Source organism: Drechmeria coniospora, chromosome 02 (genome assembly GCF_001625195.1).
Source record: "Drechmeria coniospora strain ARSEF 6962 chromosome 02, whole genome shotgun sequence".
NCBI classification, from domain to species: domain Eukaryota; kingdom Fungi; phylum Ascomycota; class Sordariomycetes; order Hypocreales; family Ophiocordycipitaceae; genus Drechmeria; species Drechmeria coniospora.
In genome coordinates, this window is record NC_054390.1 from 6,580,478 (window position 1) to 6,595,557 (window position 15,080).

At 55.1% G+C, this 15,080-nt stretch overlaps 5 protein-coding genes across 5 annotated transcripts; 4 read left to right on the forward strand and 1 right to left on the reverse strand.

The window, feature by feature from the left end:
• Positions 1 to 754: 754 nt before the first annotated feature.
• DCS_04919 (uncharacterized protein) lies at positions 755 to 2,293 on the forward strand (the record flags this gene model as incomplete). Its single annotated transcript, XM_040802225.1, has 3 exons — positions 755 to 1,073; positions 1,151 to 1,446; positions 1,514 to 2,293. The coding sequence occupies 3 exons, from the start codon at positions 755 to 757 to the stop codon at positions 2,291 to 2,293; spliced, it is 1,395 nt and encodes a 464-aa protein (XP_040657258.1).
• An 884-nt stretch (positions 2,294 to 3,177) lies between these two features.
• On the reverse strand, positions 3,178 to 5,643 carry DCS_04920 (D111/G-patch protein; the record flags this gene model as incomplete). Its single annotated transcript, XM_040802226.1, has 4 exons — positions 3,178 to 4,740; positions 4,797 to 5,011; positions 5,078 to 5,153; positions 5,215 to 5,643. The coding sequence occupies 4 exons, from the start codon at positions 5,641 to 5,643 to the stop codon at positions 3,178 to 3,180; spliced, it is 2,283 nt and encodes a 760-aa protein (XP_040657259.1).
• Positions 5,644 to 6,974: 1,331 nt separating this feature from the next.
• Positions 6,975 to 7,534, forward strand: DCS_04921 (molybdenum cofactor synthesis protein 2b; the record flags this gene model as incomplete). Its single annotated transcript, XM_040802227.1, has 2 exons — positions 6,975 to 7,023; positions 7,191 to 7,534. 2 exons carry the CDS (start codon positions 6,975 to 6,977, stop codon positions 7,532 to 7,534), a joined length of 393 nt encoding a protein of 130 aa, XP_040657260.1.
• Positions 7,535 to 11,135: 3,601 nt separating this feature from the next.
• DCS_04922 (uncharacterized protein) lies at positions 11,136 to 12,137 on the forward strand (the record flags this gene model as incomplete). Its single annotated transcript, XM_040802228.1, has 1 exon — positions 11,136 to 12,137. The coding sequence occupies one exon, from the start codon at positions 11,136 to 11,138 to the stop codon at positions 12,135 to 12,137; it is 1,002 nt and encodes a 333-aa protein (XP_040657261.1).
• A 985-nt stretch (positions 12,138 to 13,122) lies between these two features.
• DCS_04923 (rab protein geranylgeranyltransferase component A) lies at positions 13,123 to 14,802 on the forward strand (the record flags this gene model as incomplete). The annotated part of the gene is made up of 3 exons (XM_040802229.1): positions 13,123 to 13,196; positions 13,251 to 14,293; positions 14,480 to 14,802. The coding sequence occupies 3 exons, from the start codon at positions 13,123 to 13,125 to the stop codon at positions 14,800 to 14,802; spliced, it is 1,440 nt and encodes a 479-aa protein (XP_040657262.1).
• Between the last annotated feature and the right edge of the window lie 278 nt (positions 14,803 to 15,080).

The following is a 15,080-nucleotide window of genomic DNA, read 5'->3' on the forward strand; positions in this document are numbered from 1 at the left end:
GCGCACATGTGTGAGGACATGTACTCTGCAAGTACATGTACATGGACATTTGATTTATCAACCCTGTTAATACGCCGAACTACCAAACTGTCAGGTGCGATGCGGTTGGGTGACCTGGGGTGGGGAAGAGCTCCTTCTCCTGGCGGGCGTCACTTCCCAGTTGGGACACCCGTACCTGCCAATCTGCACAAGTACGGCGTATTGCACATGCACAGTATGATTACACCTGCGAGACTGTATCATCGTCGCCATGTGTACTTGAAGCATGCACTACCAAGGCCTATCTCGTACAGTGCCTGCATACTCTATGCACCGTACATCTCTTCGCACTGTCAATCCTTCGTAGCTTATCCCTGTTGTTTCCCGCTTCATCGAGCAAAAGGCAAATCAACCAAGACCACAACGGCGACGGGCCTCGGAGTACCGAGGGGTAATTGGGTCCCGCAGATGATGTCGGCAGGCATGACTCCCTCGTCCCTATCCGATCCAAGGTCCGTCTTGGGCTGGGCCCGTCGGTAGTCGGGTTGAATACATCTACAGTTAGTAGGCGCACCATGGACTGACGTCTGCATCGGAACAATCGAGGAGCACGGTGCTGACCATCGGGGTATAATAGCTCGCTTCCCGCCAGCTCGTCCAACCTGCTCATACCCATTCCGCTTGCTCGCACCTCTCCGCGTCATCATACCGCTTGTTTCTCCAACTGCCGTGCTTGAGCACCGTCCTGGGGGCCATCGTCGCCTCGGCCGTCAACATGGCTCCGCTGCAACGTTTCGCCCTCCTCGTCTTCCTCGCCCTCCTCTCTCTCGCCGAGGCCGGCATTTTGTCCCTCTCCGTAAGCCGCAGAGGACCCGACAGCACATCACTCCTTCGCCGAGACGGCACCCTGAACCTTACGACACGGTATACTTGGGGCACTGAAGGCTACTATGTGAATATGGGCGTCGGTGAGCCTGTTCAGAACCTTCACTTTCTGCTCCATACGACCACCAGCCTTTCGTGGGTCCTCTCTGCCCCTGCCTATGGCTGCAAGGAAATACCCGGCTTGGGCCTGGGATGGTGCCAGCAAACATGTATGTCCTCTCGAGAATAAACAAACCCTCGTGATGCCACCGGAGGTGTTTTCCGCATGCTGAAGCACGCGTCGTAGTTAACCCTGAAAAGAGCAGCACCTTCAGCCTGGTCGACCAAGATGCCCTGAAACTGGGCGAAGAGGCCCGTACCCCTCGATTCCGGGGGTTTTACTTCAACGATACGGTTACCATCCAAGGTAAACAGATCAAAAATCAGCATCTTGGCCTCGCCTTCAAGAACTCCAGGTTCGAATCCGTCATCGGTCTTGGCCTGCAGGCTAGCGACGCTTCCAAGGAAAATAATGCCACTACCATAATCGACAGCATGGTTGAAAACGGCATCATCGACGTACCTGTATTCAGCCTCTATCTTGTATGCCAGCCCCTTCTAATTCGACATTCGCCACCCAGCTGACAAGTGTGCGCCTCGTGCCTGGTAGAACGGCGCTGACGCTGAGTCCGGCACAATCCTCTTTGGCGGTGTCGACTCGAAAAAGTACCACGGCACACTCGCTACCATCCCTCTGATGCCGGATCCCAAATCGCACCTGGCTGGCGGAGACGTCACTTCATATGCCATCCACCTAAGAGGGCTTGAAGTCGACGGTCTCCAGCTCGACCCCCTTGACACCCATGCCATAATGGACGCCAGTGATTCCCGTACTGTTCTTCCGCGTGAGCACGTCACCAAAATCTACAAACATTTTGGCGTCTATATGAATGACTCTTACTACATGGCCCTAATAGATTGCGCCTATGGTCGCGAAAAGGGAAAGGCCATCAGCTTCCGCTTCAACTTCAGTGGCCAGTCTATTGTTGTACCTATGCGTGAGATGATCTTTGATGCCAAGGACGGACCCATCCACCGAAGCTTCGGCGATGAGGAACTGAACAAGGTGGCCGACGGATGGGAATCTATCTGTTACTTTGGTATCGTCCCCCCCTCCAGGAACGACGACCAATCCGCTCAAACGGTTTATTTGGGCGACTCCTTCCTGCGCTCCAGCTATGTTGTCTTCGACCAAGCCAACTTGCAAATCGGCCTCGCTCAGGCAATCGAAAATGCAACTGAATCTAATATTATCAAGATGAAGAAGGGTGAAAAGAAGTTCCCCGACGCCGTCGCTGCCGAGGCCAAGGCTCGCATCCTCGGCCCATCGGTCAACACAGTTACCTGCTTACTCATCACCGCAGCGGCCCTTCTTGCATTCGTGCTATAAATACCATCTTGCGGCATATATACAGGCGATATTTGGACAATATCTGATAAAGGAAGCGACGCATCTCACAAAAATCAACGCGGCTTCAAGCAGTGGTTGCTGGGTAGGCAGAGAGTAGCGTTGGATGTGTCGGTTGGAACGCGTTTCTCTACTGGACGCATAACTGCTATTGCATTACTTACATGTACTGATCCACAAAAATGCAGGTGATACAGTATGTACTGTATCTTCAGGCATATAATGTAATTAGCTACGGAATCACAGAAGAATATTTTGCTTGTTGGTTTAGGTCGCGAGGCGATACTGTGCAATAATGCAAGCCTGTTTTTGTACGAGTATCAAGTACTCTTCTTGCCAACTCACAACCATGATTACGCCACCTGAACCGATTCATTTGTCTCTTGATTGAGCATCACCTTGCTTTTGATGATGAAAGCTGCCACAAGAACCGAATTCACAGTCGCGCCTCTCGGTGCCGAGGAAAAGGCGGCAAGCATCACTGGTGTTCTCGAAGTTTGTCGGTTTGCGTTCGTAGCGATTTGCTCTGCTCGTCTCAACCGCCGCCCTTCTGGCGTCAACGCTCTAACAACAACTTCCGGCACTGGTTTTTCCCTTTTGCCTGAGGAAAAAAAACGCTTCTAGAAGAGTCGAGGCGTCTTGCAGCATTGTGCATAGCTAAAAGTACAACAGAATGCCACCCGTCCACCTCGCAATGTTCTCAGTCATCTCCAACTTGAACCGTCAACCTTTGCGCCCTCTGTGCGGCGAGCCCTGCTTAGCCCACCACCCTGTCCCGTCATGTGCCGTCGTGATGGTGGTACAACATAGAATGGTAATATACAGTCGGCCAGATGGGTGGCCGTCGATCAAATCCGATTGTCGATTCACGCCATACGCTCGTAGCGCTCCCGAGCCTTGCCTTTGGCCGCCGAGACGTAGCTTGCGTAGTCGTCCTTGGTGCGACCCTCGGCAACCTCTTGGGCGTCTCCGAGCTTTCCGCCCTCGGCGCCGAGTCCAACGCCGCCTCGGTAGGCGTGCGCTGTGATCGAATCGGTGATGCCCTCACCCTGCGCACCGAGACCCGCCCCGGACCATCCCATCTTGGCGAGCATGCCGGCACCTTTCGACTCCGTCGCTTTCGCCGCCTTCTCCACGGGCTTCGCCTTGCTCACAGGCTTCGCATTCACAGGCTTTTTGGGTTGGTTGTGGGCCTCTCGCCGCTCCTTCGCACGGTCTCGATACTGCGTGCCATCCTTCGCCTGGAGACGTTCGTCCCTCGCCGCGAGCCTGGGCAATGCTGCCTTGACTTTCTCCTCGTTCTCCATCGCTCGCTTGTGGTTGCCCGACTTTTCGTGGATGTTCACTTCCTCAACAGACTTGTACTTCATCATGCAGATTAGACACATGAGCCGGTCCCGGTCTACATACGAGACCTCCTGCGTCGGGGCCTCTACCGGGGCAGGAACGGGATTTGGCTCGGATTTGATATCGGAATCCACGACGGGCTCATTCTTGATCGTCGCCTCGCCTGTCTTTGACGAGTTGGAAGTGAGCGAGAACTTGATCGGCGCAGGTCGCGTCGCAATCTCGTTCGTAGCAATTGGTCCGCTCCCGACGTCGTGGATCTCGTCGTGTCGGCGTTGCCAGAAAGCCATCTGGCCCGCCATCGCCGGCGCCTTCTTCGGCAACGGATCGGCAGGGCCCGGCTCGACCTTGCGCTTCTTTGGCTTCGCCGTCTCGGCTGCTTTGGGTGCCTTGGGAACGTCATCTTCGGTAGGCGGGTGAGGCGAGACAAGCTTTGGGCTCGGGAACACGTCCATATCGCGGTATCGGATGCGCATGTCTGGGTTGAAGACGGGATGAAAGGACATGAAGTCGATCTCGGCCGTCATCTCTCGATCTTCCGGCACAAAGACTCCCAGGTGGATCAAGGCGACCGTTACGGGCTTGCCCGCAATCTCAAAAGAGCGGGTCATCCGAACCTTTCGTACAGCGGCAACGGCATCCGAGAAGGTCCAAAACTCAGCAAAGCCGTAGGGGAGCTTAATGCCTGTGGCGACCTCGCGCATGCGGAATACGCGGTGGAGCGAACCCGGTCGCGCGCCATAACCTGCTCCGTCCGCCGAAGGCGCCGTCGACTTCAGCTTGGGTGCCTCGCCCTTGGGCCTCTCGATCTTGACAAGCTCCAGTCGCTTGAACTCGGTAGCGAGCGTGTCTTCGTCCATGTCAGAGGGCAAAGGATAGATGACGAGCATCTGCACCTTGTCGTCGACTTCCCTCGCGACATCAGCCTCTCCGGTACGGCCGAGAGGGCCTGTTGTGGCTGAAAAGGGAACGTGTAAGCCAAACCGCAGCGGCCTCCGATACCAGGGGACGATGATGGTACCTTGTGGAGTATAGGAGCATTCTCTGCACTGCTTGCGCGTGGAAAAATTGCTCACGCCACACTGTTGGGGGAGGCAGGGTTAGCATGGAACCCTCAGGTCGGCGTCATGTCACGTACCTGGTGACAATACCAGTTTCCGATTGGCGCGTTGGGGTTTGCCTGCGAGTCCCGATCCGCCTGGCTGCGGGCGTAGTGAACGTGGAGGTCGATTCTGCCGTCTGGCGCATCATCAGTCGGATGGGGCAACAGGATGGAGAGTCTGGGGTAGTGCTCTCGGATAAAGGAGGCGGCGTGGCCGAGCTCGTGGAAGCGGACAAAGGCGCGGCAAAAACCTGTAGGAGACGAGTCGGTCAGCACGTACGCGTTGGACCGAGCTTGGGGGCGCGAGAAAGACTCACCTTTGGACGATACCACTCGCACGTCTGCGGGTGGATCTTCGGCGGCAGCCGAGTCCTGAAGGAGGCACTCTCGCAACTGCACGTGGGTTAGCGATGGCGAAGTTGCGCAGGTCTCGGAGTAGGTCCGTCGGACGAACCGTATGGGACGATATGCCAAACGGCAGCCCTTCGAGCTTGACCGTGTCCGTCGGCCGTCCGGCCTCTCGCGGGACGTCATACAGGCGGTCACGAGCAGGGTAGCCGTCGTCCCTGCGAGGGCTGTAGTCGCGTCGCGCGTCATTCTCGCGGTAGCGTGTGCGAGAGCGGCGGTCGGAGTACCCATGGTGGTCGTACTCGTCGTCGTACATGCCTTCGTAGCCGTCATCATAGCGCGGGCGGTCTCTGTAGTGGCCATCGTCCCGGCCGCGACGGTCATAGTCTCGGTCCCTCTCTCGATAGTGACGCGCTTGCCTCTCCTCCTGGTCGTACTGGTGCCTTGGAGGAGAGCGTGAATTGTCTCTCCGATTCGACGGCAAGTTAGCTCGAGTCCTCAATCTCTCCTGAACATTTCGTCTGGACGAATCCATCGCACCAGGCGCGGGCCAAATCTTTACCCTGCCGCAATCGGTGACTGGGGTCGTCTTCTTGATATCCGATGTCGCTTCGGCCAGGGAACGGTTGATCCCTCGCACGAGGGGATCGGGCACTGTAGTCGTCACACATAATGGCAGCCAGGAACCGATCGCCCGAGAGGAGCGACGGCACCACGATGAATGAATGATGTGGGTTCGGAACGAAGCTGTCAGCGGCCTATGGCATGAAGGTCTAAGGCTGTGTAGGGTTAAGAGGATGGAAGTGATGTGAAGAAGAGGATGGAAGGGATGTGAAGGAGAGGATGAGGTCGGTCGGTCGGTGATGTGTTGTTCCCTCTGAAGCTTGATTCACTCCAGCGCCTGGCACGAGTTGCAGTGGGGGTACGGTACGGTTAGGGGATGTTTGTGCCCCATGGGTGGATACTTGAGGACTTTGCGTGGGCTCCCGTGGCGCATTCTTAGTCATATTTTCCGCTGCACTCCGTACTTTCGGAGAAATGTGCTCTGGAAATGCAGGTACAGGTACAGGTACGTAATGCTTTAGCAGCACGCTGTGCCGCGGCACGCAATCTTTTAACGTACTGTAACTCAATAACACGCCGTACACCTTGCTCCATACTGCTACACGAGTTGGTTGGGGGTGCTTATCGGCACTGCCAGCAATACTCCGTAGTGTGTCCAAATACAAGTACTTGCTCCCTGCAGTAATTGTACTGGCACAGAGTACAGTAGGTACTTGTAAATTGCTGGCGCATGTATGGGGGCATCTGGTGTTGATGTGCAAGTACTGTAGTTACTTGAACTCCGCACGTGTATATCTTAGTACTGTACTTACACGGATCTTCTGAGTACTACGGAGTAGGTATTATTATTTCCTCGTAATTGGTTTCATCTGGTTGTTGATACGGACGGGAGGTCGTCAACTGCTTCCCAAGTCACACTTCAGGAGCATTGCCTTTTTTTCCCCCAACAGTGGCCGAGGTATTAATTATCATCCTGTTCCGCACTGTCGGTGTTATCATGTACTAGAGTTCGGGTAAATACTATTATGCGGTTACCTACTTATACAGTACATGTAATATATATTATTATTATTAAGTACATTATCGCCCTTTCGGTACAGGGCCATGAGGAGCTGCACCTGAGCTCCCCACACGCCAAATCTAGCTCGACTTTGCATGCCCATTCCTCCCCAGTCGACAAGGTGAAGCTGGTGCGTCGAGAACAGATCCATCATGGACAGCAAGCAAGTGGAAAGCTGTCATTTGTCCGAGGATCGTTGCTATGTAGCCTTGACGAGGGACCACCTCAATGCGCAAGAAATCATGGACCGAGTGCGAAGCCCTCAAGCGGGCGCCATCGTCCTCTTTGCCGGTAAGGATACCCTTCCCTACCTCACATCTTCCCTACCTCACATCTTCCCTACCTGCCTCATACCCTCCCTATGTCGTGCCCTCCCCCCCCCCCCCCCCCCTATCCCCTCCTCCGTCTCCTAATTCGGCATCCACGACGTCTCTCCTCTCATCTGACCGTCTCGCCAGGCACAACCCGTGACTCCTTTGCTGGCAAAGCAGTCAAGGAGCTCCAGTACACTGCGTATGGCAAGCTCGCCTTGCGGACCATGCTCTCCATCGCGAGGGACGTCTCGGTGAGGCACGGGCTCACGGGAATGGCCATGATCCATCGGCTCGGCACCGTGCCCATAGGCGAGGAGAGCATCCTCATCGCCGTCTCCTCACCCCACAGGCAAGCCGCCTGGAGGGCCGGCGAGGAGGCGCTGGAGGAGTGCAAGGCCAAGGTCGAAGTCTGGAAGCGGGAAGAGTTTCACGGCGAGGAGGGCGTCTGGAGGGCCAACAGGGATGGCGCAGCCGGTGCACCCGAGTAAGTGTTCGGCTGGCAACTCTGCCGTGGCCGCAGAGACACACGCTCTTGTCTGCTTAACTTTTCTTGAAATACCCTCATCTCGTCATTGCCAGAGCGCAACCATCCGTCGCACGTTGCAAAGGGGCCTACTCTATATCATCAACCTTTTTCAGGCCCACTCGTCATGATGCCGTGCGGCATGCCTTCTAAATGCACAACTGTCACCGCCTTGAACGCCTTTCCTTGTATCGCCCATTCCTTCTGTTTCGCCTCATTTCGCCCCAGTTCCGCATCATGCACCCATAGACGGCCCACTCTACCAGCAGGCAGAGCATTGCGTCTCCGCCACCGTGCTGCCCGCAGCATGCGCCTGCAACCATGTCATACCCGGTTCGCAGTCTCTATTTTTTCGTAGACTGGAGGCGGCTCTTGCAGATACTCCATCGGACACGGTGGTGGATGTCCCTTGCAACATCTCTCCAGCATCACTGCAACTCATCAGCACGGAAGGCGGAGGGGGGCAACGGACGGCGCCGTGCTCACCAATGTGTCCGCGGTACGCCTCCGTATAGGTCACGTCCATGCCGAGGCCGAGAATGTCAATGTTCTCCGTCAGCGCCGACGGATACACGACGATGCCGTACTCCGCATGCAACACCCTCCAAAATTCGAAAGGCAAGCTGCCGAGTCGGTCAGCACGATGTCTTGACGACCAGATGCCATCATCCGAATGCATCTTCCCCTCGGTTGAAGTCGCTTACGTGTATTGGCCGCACTTTATGCACGCGTGTACGAACAAGCAGACCGTCTCCAAGACCAGATTGCCATCACGGGTCGCCTGCTCCAGTTCCTCGCTCTCCAACGAATGCACTCGCTGAAGCCTCTCTTTGGAGTACGACATGGCGGTGGACCAGCCTTTGGAAATTTTTTCCAAGTCTCGCTCCGGACAGTCCGCCATGGCGCAATGGGTTGGTTATCGCAACGGCGAAACGACTCGACGACAGGTTGAGAGAACAAGCCGATCTCGTCGCGACGAACTGGCAGAATGCAGAAGCAGGATTATCCGTAGAAAAAGACGGGAGGGGCGTAGACGAGAGCGGAACGGAGCAAAAGAGAGCACAAAGGGGCGTTGAGCGAGGAATTGAATGTTCTCATGTGCCGTACTTGTATGCAGTTGGCGACAGCTCGTGAACCCTTGCGGTCGATGCAGGAGCCGACATGGCCATCAAGGTGCATGCCTCACGCTTCAGAGCCCAACCGCGACAAACGACGAACCAATTAGTTGATTTCTTGACGTCACCGAAACAACCGTAAAGCAACAGCTGCCCCGTTGCAATGGTCGCCGAGCCTCTCTCTCATCCGTACTTGCGGTAGCATCTAATTTATCATATCCACTCCCTCAAATCGGCTCGTGTGATCGAGCGTGAAGGGCAGGTCGGCGCGCCGCTCGTCCATCATCGGCTACTTCGTGCGCGCCTCGGAGATTTCTCCTACAAATATGCTTAGTTCTTTGTGCGCAGGAATATTATTGCCAGCTCGTCGTCACCTTGCATTGCTTCGTTGCTACCTCGCCATTGAGCTGGAAACGGCGATCCCTCGTGGGACTCTAGGCCGCAAATAAATATTGTCGTTGTCCTTCCGACGATGCCGAGGCCACCAAAGCCGGCCGTATTGATCGTCCATCCACCGTCCGACCGATGGTGCTTCTTGGGAAACTCGGTCCGCGTCTCGGACGAGCAAAAGTCGAAGCCAACGGGCGAATCAAGGGTGGAGGCTGGTCGCCAATACCTGCCCGGCTCTGCGGAGGTTGAGCGTCGCAAATGTGCCGTTCAGGCTCGCGGACGGTGGCCTGCCTGCTCGCCTGATCCACCTCGTTGGGAGCCTACTTTTTTGAAATGCAGGAAAGTCGTGATTGAGGTGAGAGAATTGGATGCCGGACAGGGATCATGGGCGCCGCCTATGAACAACCGATGCCACGAGAGGATGCGTCAAGTATCAGCCGGCAACGAGTTGGAGGGGGTCCCGATCGTGGCCCAGGATGTGGATGCAGCATGATGATGCTTGAGGAAGGCGGCAGCGACTCTTGTGACTGCAACGAAAACAGCATTCTACACTTAAGTAGATGGAGATGCAGCTCCTCGTCACTGGAGCGGGATGGGATGGGCGACAAGGCGTGGAGGACCGAGTTGCAGGGCGGGTAGACCCCCGAGTTCGTTGCCAGGTTTAGCCCAAGTTCGCATAGCGATAAACCCCACGATACAAGGTGTATGGCGAGGAGCGACATGGTCGGACAAACACATCGAGAGCTAGCTGCCGCTTAGGGTTGTCGTACTTCGCGATGGTGACGTCTGACGTTGGGTAGCTTCCTCGTCTGGCATCGTCGAGAGCTTGTACGAATCTCAACGCTGCCGACTTGCACGTGACAGGACCGGCATGGCTTGCACGGCGAGATGCGAGCCTAGAGATTGACGACGAGGGTTCTGCATCACGGTGCGGACCGACTTGGCCAGTGGGACGAAGAGTTGCTGGGTGGTCGTGCCGTGCATGGATGAGGTGTCAGATGCGATTACTGGCCAATATTCGATGCAAGTGGTGACTATGGACATGGCTCTAGCGCTCGTGCCCTAGATTTGACAGAGGGGCGGCGCTGTGTTCAGCGGTTGAGCGCGCTAACCGACACCAGCTGATTCATCATCGACTTTCGTGAGGTGCTGTCGTCACTAGGAGGAGTCTGGCATGAGCGTCACATGGGTGTTAGTTGCCATCGTCGTCAGAGTCATATGTATCGTAACCTCGTCCGTGGTACAAATGCCATAGATGTTCGACACGGCAGTTTGAATCCTGACCAAGTTCGCCCATGCTGCGCGGTATCCCGTCTGCTCGTCAAGTTGGGCGCGGCCCCTGATAGCAGGACACAAACATCACTTGAGGCCCAACTTCGTCGAGCTCTGGATTTTTTGCCAATCGGGTTGAACACCTGGTTTCCACTCTCCCTTGGTGTTGTAATTCTCCAGATCCCAACTCGGCGGAATAAACTGCCAAATCGCAAACAGGGACATGGTACGTACGGGAAGTGGTGATGATTCGAGGTTCACTAGATCAATCCTCACCAATAGGAACCAAGTCATGACTGACTGATCCCGACATGGACTCGACCAAGTGCAAGAAGTACTTGTTAGCGGTTCAACCATTGCAACATAGCTTTGTTCGTCATGAGCTTGCCGTCGCCCCTCCCCTCTCAACCATAGTCTTGGCTTGGTTTTGGCACCCCACAGAAACCGCGCGAACACTGATGCTCGTCAATCGTTTGTATGGCAATGCATGCATCGGCCATCTGCTGTAACAGATCAGGTGCGTCTTCAACTTCGAGGCAACCTGTTGAACGATTGTCCTTCTCATGGAAAGGCTCACTTGATTCCGCAATTTGCGAATTGCAAAGTGGTGATTTGAAGTGGCGACCAGGCCAGAGCCCACCCAGGTGTGCAGACGACGTGGGGAGCAGCCTCGTGCCCCGCCAACAGCCCGCTGCTGTTATTGGTTCGCCCAGCGCCGCGAGGCTGACTTGCTTTTCCCATCACACATCTCACCTTGGAACCTGGAAGCATTCGCAGACGACAAACACCATGGCACCCGACGTGGGCCTTTCCCGCGCCACCTTCGCCAAGCTCTCTCCCCATCCCTTCCTCCTCGCCAATTTGGAGCCCTCCGATGGCGACTTCCCGCCCGCCAGAAGCAGTGGCCGGGCCCCCGACGAGGTTCGCCCGCCTTCCGTCAACACCTCCAGCCTGTCGCACGCGCATGGCAGCGCCCTCGTGCGCATGGGCGACACTACAGTCATCTGCGGTGTCAGGTGCGAGACCATTCTGACGTCCGGAATCCCCAACTACCGCGCATCGAACACCGAGACGGAGCTCAAGGATTATGATCTTCTCGTGCCGAACATCGAGCTCGCCACTGGCTGCGCGCCCGAGTTCCTACCCGGAGGCCCGCCTTCCACACTCGCACAGACGCTGAGCACGAGGATATACTCGCTGCTGCACAGCTCCAAACTGATACGGCCGGAAGACTTGCGCATCTGGCAGACGAAGCTCTCGGACCACCAGGTCGAGTCCGAGGACCAGATGGAGATGGACACGGATGAGGGCGGCGAGCGAAGCGTTGTCGCCTATTGGGTGCTCTACATTGACATGTTCTTCATTTCCTTTGACGGAAACCCATTCGACGCCGCCTGGGCAGCGACGGTGGCCGCCCTGCGAGACACCAGGATCCCCCGGGCCCGCTACGATGCCGATCGAGAGCTTGTCCTGTGCTCGAGAAAGGACCCCGTTCCCTTGGCCATCAACGGCCTGCCCGTCGCCTGCACCGCCGCTGTCTTTACCGGCAAGGAGACGGACCGGCCGACGGACGGCAAGTACTGGCTGCTGGCCGACCCCGATCGCTTGGAGGAGTCTCTATGCGACGAGACCGTCACCTTTGTCGTCGACTGCAGCGACGGTGCCACCAAGATACTGTCCATTTCTAAGCATGGCGGCGTCGTCTTGAGTCCCAAGCATCTACGAGCGCCACAATTTTTGGACATGACGAGCAAACGGTGGAAGGATGTTGCCGCAGCAATCGGACAATAGATACCCAAACAATCGCGTCTTCGAAACCATAGTCTTTCCTTTTACTACCGTAAAGTTCTGGCATGTGTCAACCATTCGAACCGCCCTTTCAGACGTTATTCTAGAGCAGTAGATACCGGCCGACAATTTGATCTACCGCTCAGATAGTAAAACTATTATCTCCCAGTGCAACGTACGGGTGCGTATTCGAGCAGCGCGAGAAGACGAGCGGATGAAGAACAAAGAAGAAATTTGCTGTGGGCGGCGGTTAAAAAGGGCGGATGAACATGTGCCCCACATATAAGTGACAAAATACGAGCTGCAGCAAATCATGTGACAATTGCCCATTGCAACGACTTCCGGGCACTTGCAGAGACGTGAGATGAGTTGAATGCTTGGTTCTTCAAAGAGCACATGGGAGAATCAACAAGGAGACCAGCATAATTTCCCATCAGAGAATAGTTGATTCTGTGGAAATGGATGAGCACTAATACTCCGTACGTGCCGAGTAGGGAGTCGACATTAAACCAACTCGGTTCAACACGACGGCTGCCCATTGTTTTTGTCTCCAAATTTGCCTGCCACAAGCCTTACCCACATATTATGTTGTGCTCCGTACTTGTACAAGCACTGTACTGTAATGCTGTACTTGTACTTATTACTTACCTACTTAGTACGGAGTACGGAGTACTTACTTACAGCGAGTAGAAATATTATCGTACTGTAATACCAGTAAGTACAGTATGTGGCAAAAGGTATTTGCCCACCCTTAGGTATCACAATCCTAGTCCTCTATACGGAGTAACCCAATAGAAAATGGTACCTGAAGGGGGGGAAATACTTTTTGCCCCCCACTGTAGGTAAGTATTTGTACAGTAAGTAAGTACTTACTGTAAGTACTGTACAGCACAGGTACGGTGACGATTTCAATGCCCCACTCGGGATGCAAAAACCACACTCCGGTCCACGAACTACAAATTTCCTCCTCTCTCCCTCCTCCCACAACATGGAATCCCTCTCAGACACAAAATGGGATGTGGTGATCAGCGGCACTGGGCTCCAACAGTCCCTTCTTGCCCTGTAAGCACGGATCCATCGGCGTGGCTTCCCATCTGACTGACGCCTCCACTGAAGAGCTCTGTCACGATCGGAGAAAAATATCCTCCACGTCGACCACAATGATTTCTATGGCGAGTCCGAGGCTGCCCTGAGCCTACACGAGGCAGATGTGTGGGCACAGAGGCATGCGGCACACGGCGAGGGCATCTTTTCGGCAGCGGAAGTGACCAAGGACGATGCAGGTCTGTCGTTCTCGCGAGCATACAGCCTGGCTCTCGCGCCGCAACTGATTCATGCGCGATCCGACCTCCTCTCGCAGCTCGTCTCTTCAAAGGCTTTTCGCCAGGTTGAGTTTCTTGCGGTCGGTTCCTTCTTTATCTATCAAGATGAGGCTCTCAGCCGGATACCTTCCACGCGAGAAGACGTCTTTGTCAACACAACCATCTCCGCTCGGTCCAAGCGGGCACTGATGAAGTTTCTCAAGTTTGTTCTCGAGTACGATTCGGAACCGCAGGTCATGGTTTGGAAGGCGAAGGCGTCCGAGCCTCTGGTTGACTTCCTTCTGTCGGACTTCAAGTTGGATCGCGATCTGCGATCCTATGTCGTCGCCTTGACCCTCAGCCTGGATGAACGGATACCGGTGGAAGCTGGTCTTGCCGCCATCAAGAGGCATCTCACTTCCATGGGAGTCTTCGGTCCCGGATTTGCCGCCGTCTATCCCAAATGGGGCGGCATTTCGGAGATCGCTCAGGTGGGCTGTCGAGCCGGTGCTGTGGGCGGTGCAGTGTACATGCTCGGAACAGGCGTTTCGGGCGTGGAAACCGCTGAAGACGAGCTTGAGATCAAGCTGACAAACGACCTTGCGGTCCGAACGAAGACTCTGGTCCAAGGCGCGAGCAAGCCAATGAAACAAAGCCCGAGCGTGAGTCGACTGACGGCTGTTGTTGCGTCTGACTTCTCGTCCCTGTTTGAGACGACGATTGAGGGATCACCAACGCCATGCGTGGCGGTGGTGGCTTTCCCGTCCGAGTCGGTCGTCGACTCTAACGGCACATCGAACTCGCCCATCTACGCCTTGGTGCACTCGAGCGACACTGGCGAATGCCCTGCTGGACAATGTGAGTTACTTTGGTGCTTTTGTTCTCTTTTTTCTTTTGGCCCGTGCAAGGATGATACCTCGAAAACGAATACTTATCTACATTGTCTGATTTACAATGACGATCAACCTTCTGACAACCTGATGCACATTTCATTTTCCATTTTTCTTTCGCCTGCATTTGGTGTTCTCATGCTGACGATTGCAGGCACAATATATCTTAGCACGGTGTCCACTCCTAGGTCGAAAGATATGTTGGACGCGGCGCTATCATGCCTGCTCGCGACGTCTCCGGAACCAGTCGGGTGCCTCTACAAGCTCCGGTACGATCAGAAAGGGGGCACAGGCTCCTTTACGGTAGATGGCGGTTGTGGCACGTTCGGCCTACCGCCATTGGACCTCGCGTTCAACGACTCTGCACTGGCGTCGGTTCGTGAAGCCTGGGATATGGTTGTTCCGAACGGGGAGGGCGACTACATGCAATTTAACGATCGGGAGGGCGCATTCGACGAGGATGCCGTTGGTGACTAGTGTGAAGCATGTATGAGATGATTTAAAATCATTATCAACTAATTGTGCCTTTGTCCTGATACTTGGTCTGTTCCGTGTTCACTTGACCTAAGTAGTGAATTGTCTAGCAAACTCGTGAATGTGTCCCTAATAGCAAGCCAGTGTCGATGTCCCGTTGTTCAGAATAGCCAGTATCTTTGTCCACTTCCGTCGAGCCCCTTTGTCGGCCGAATGCACCTTGCATGCGATGATGCAACACTGACTAAATGGATAAATCGCTCTCACCGTTACTATCCTTC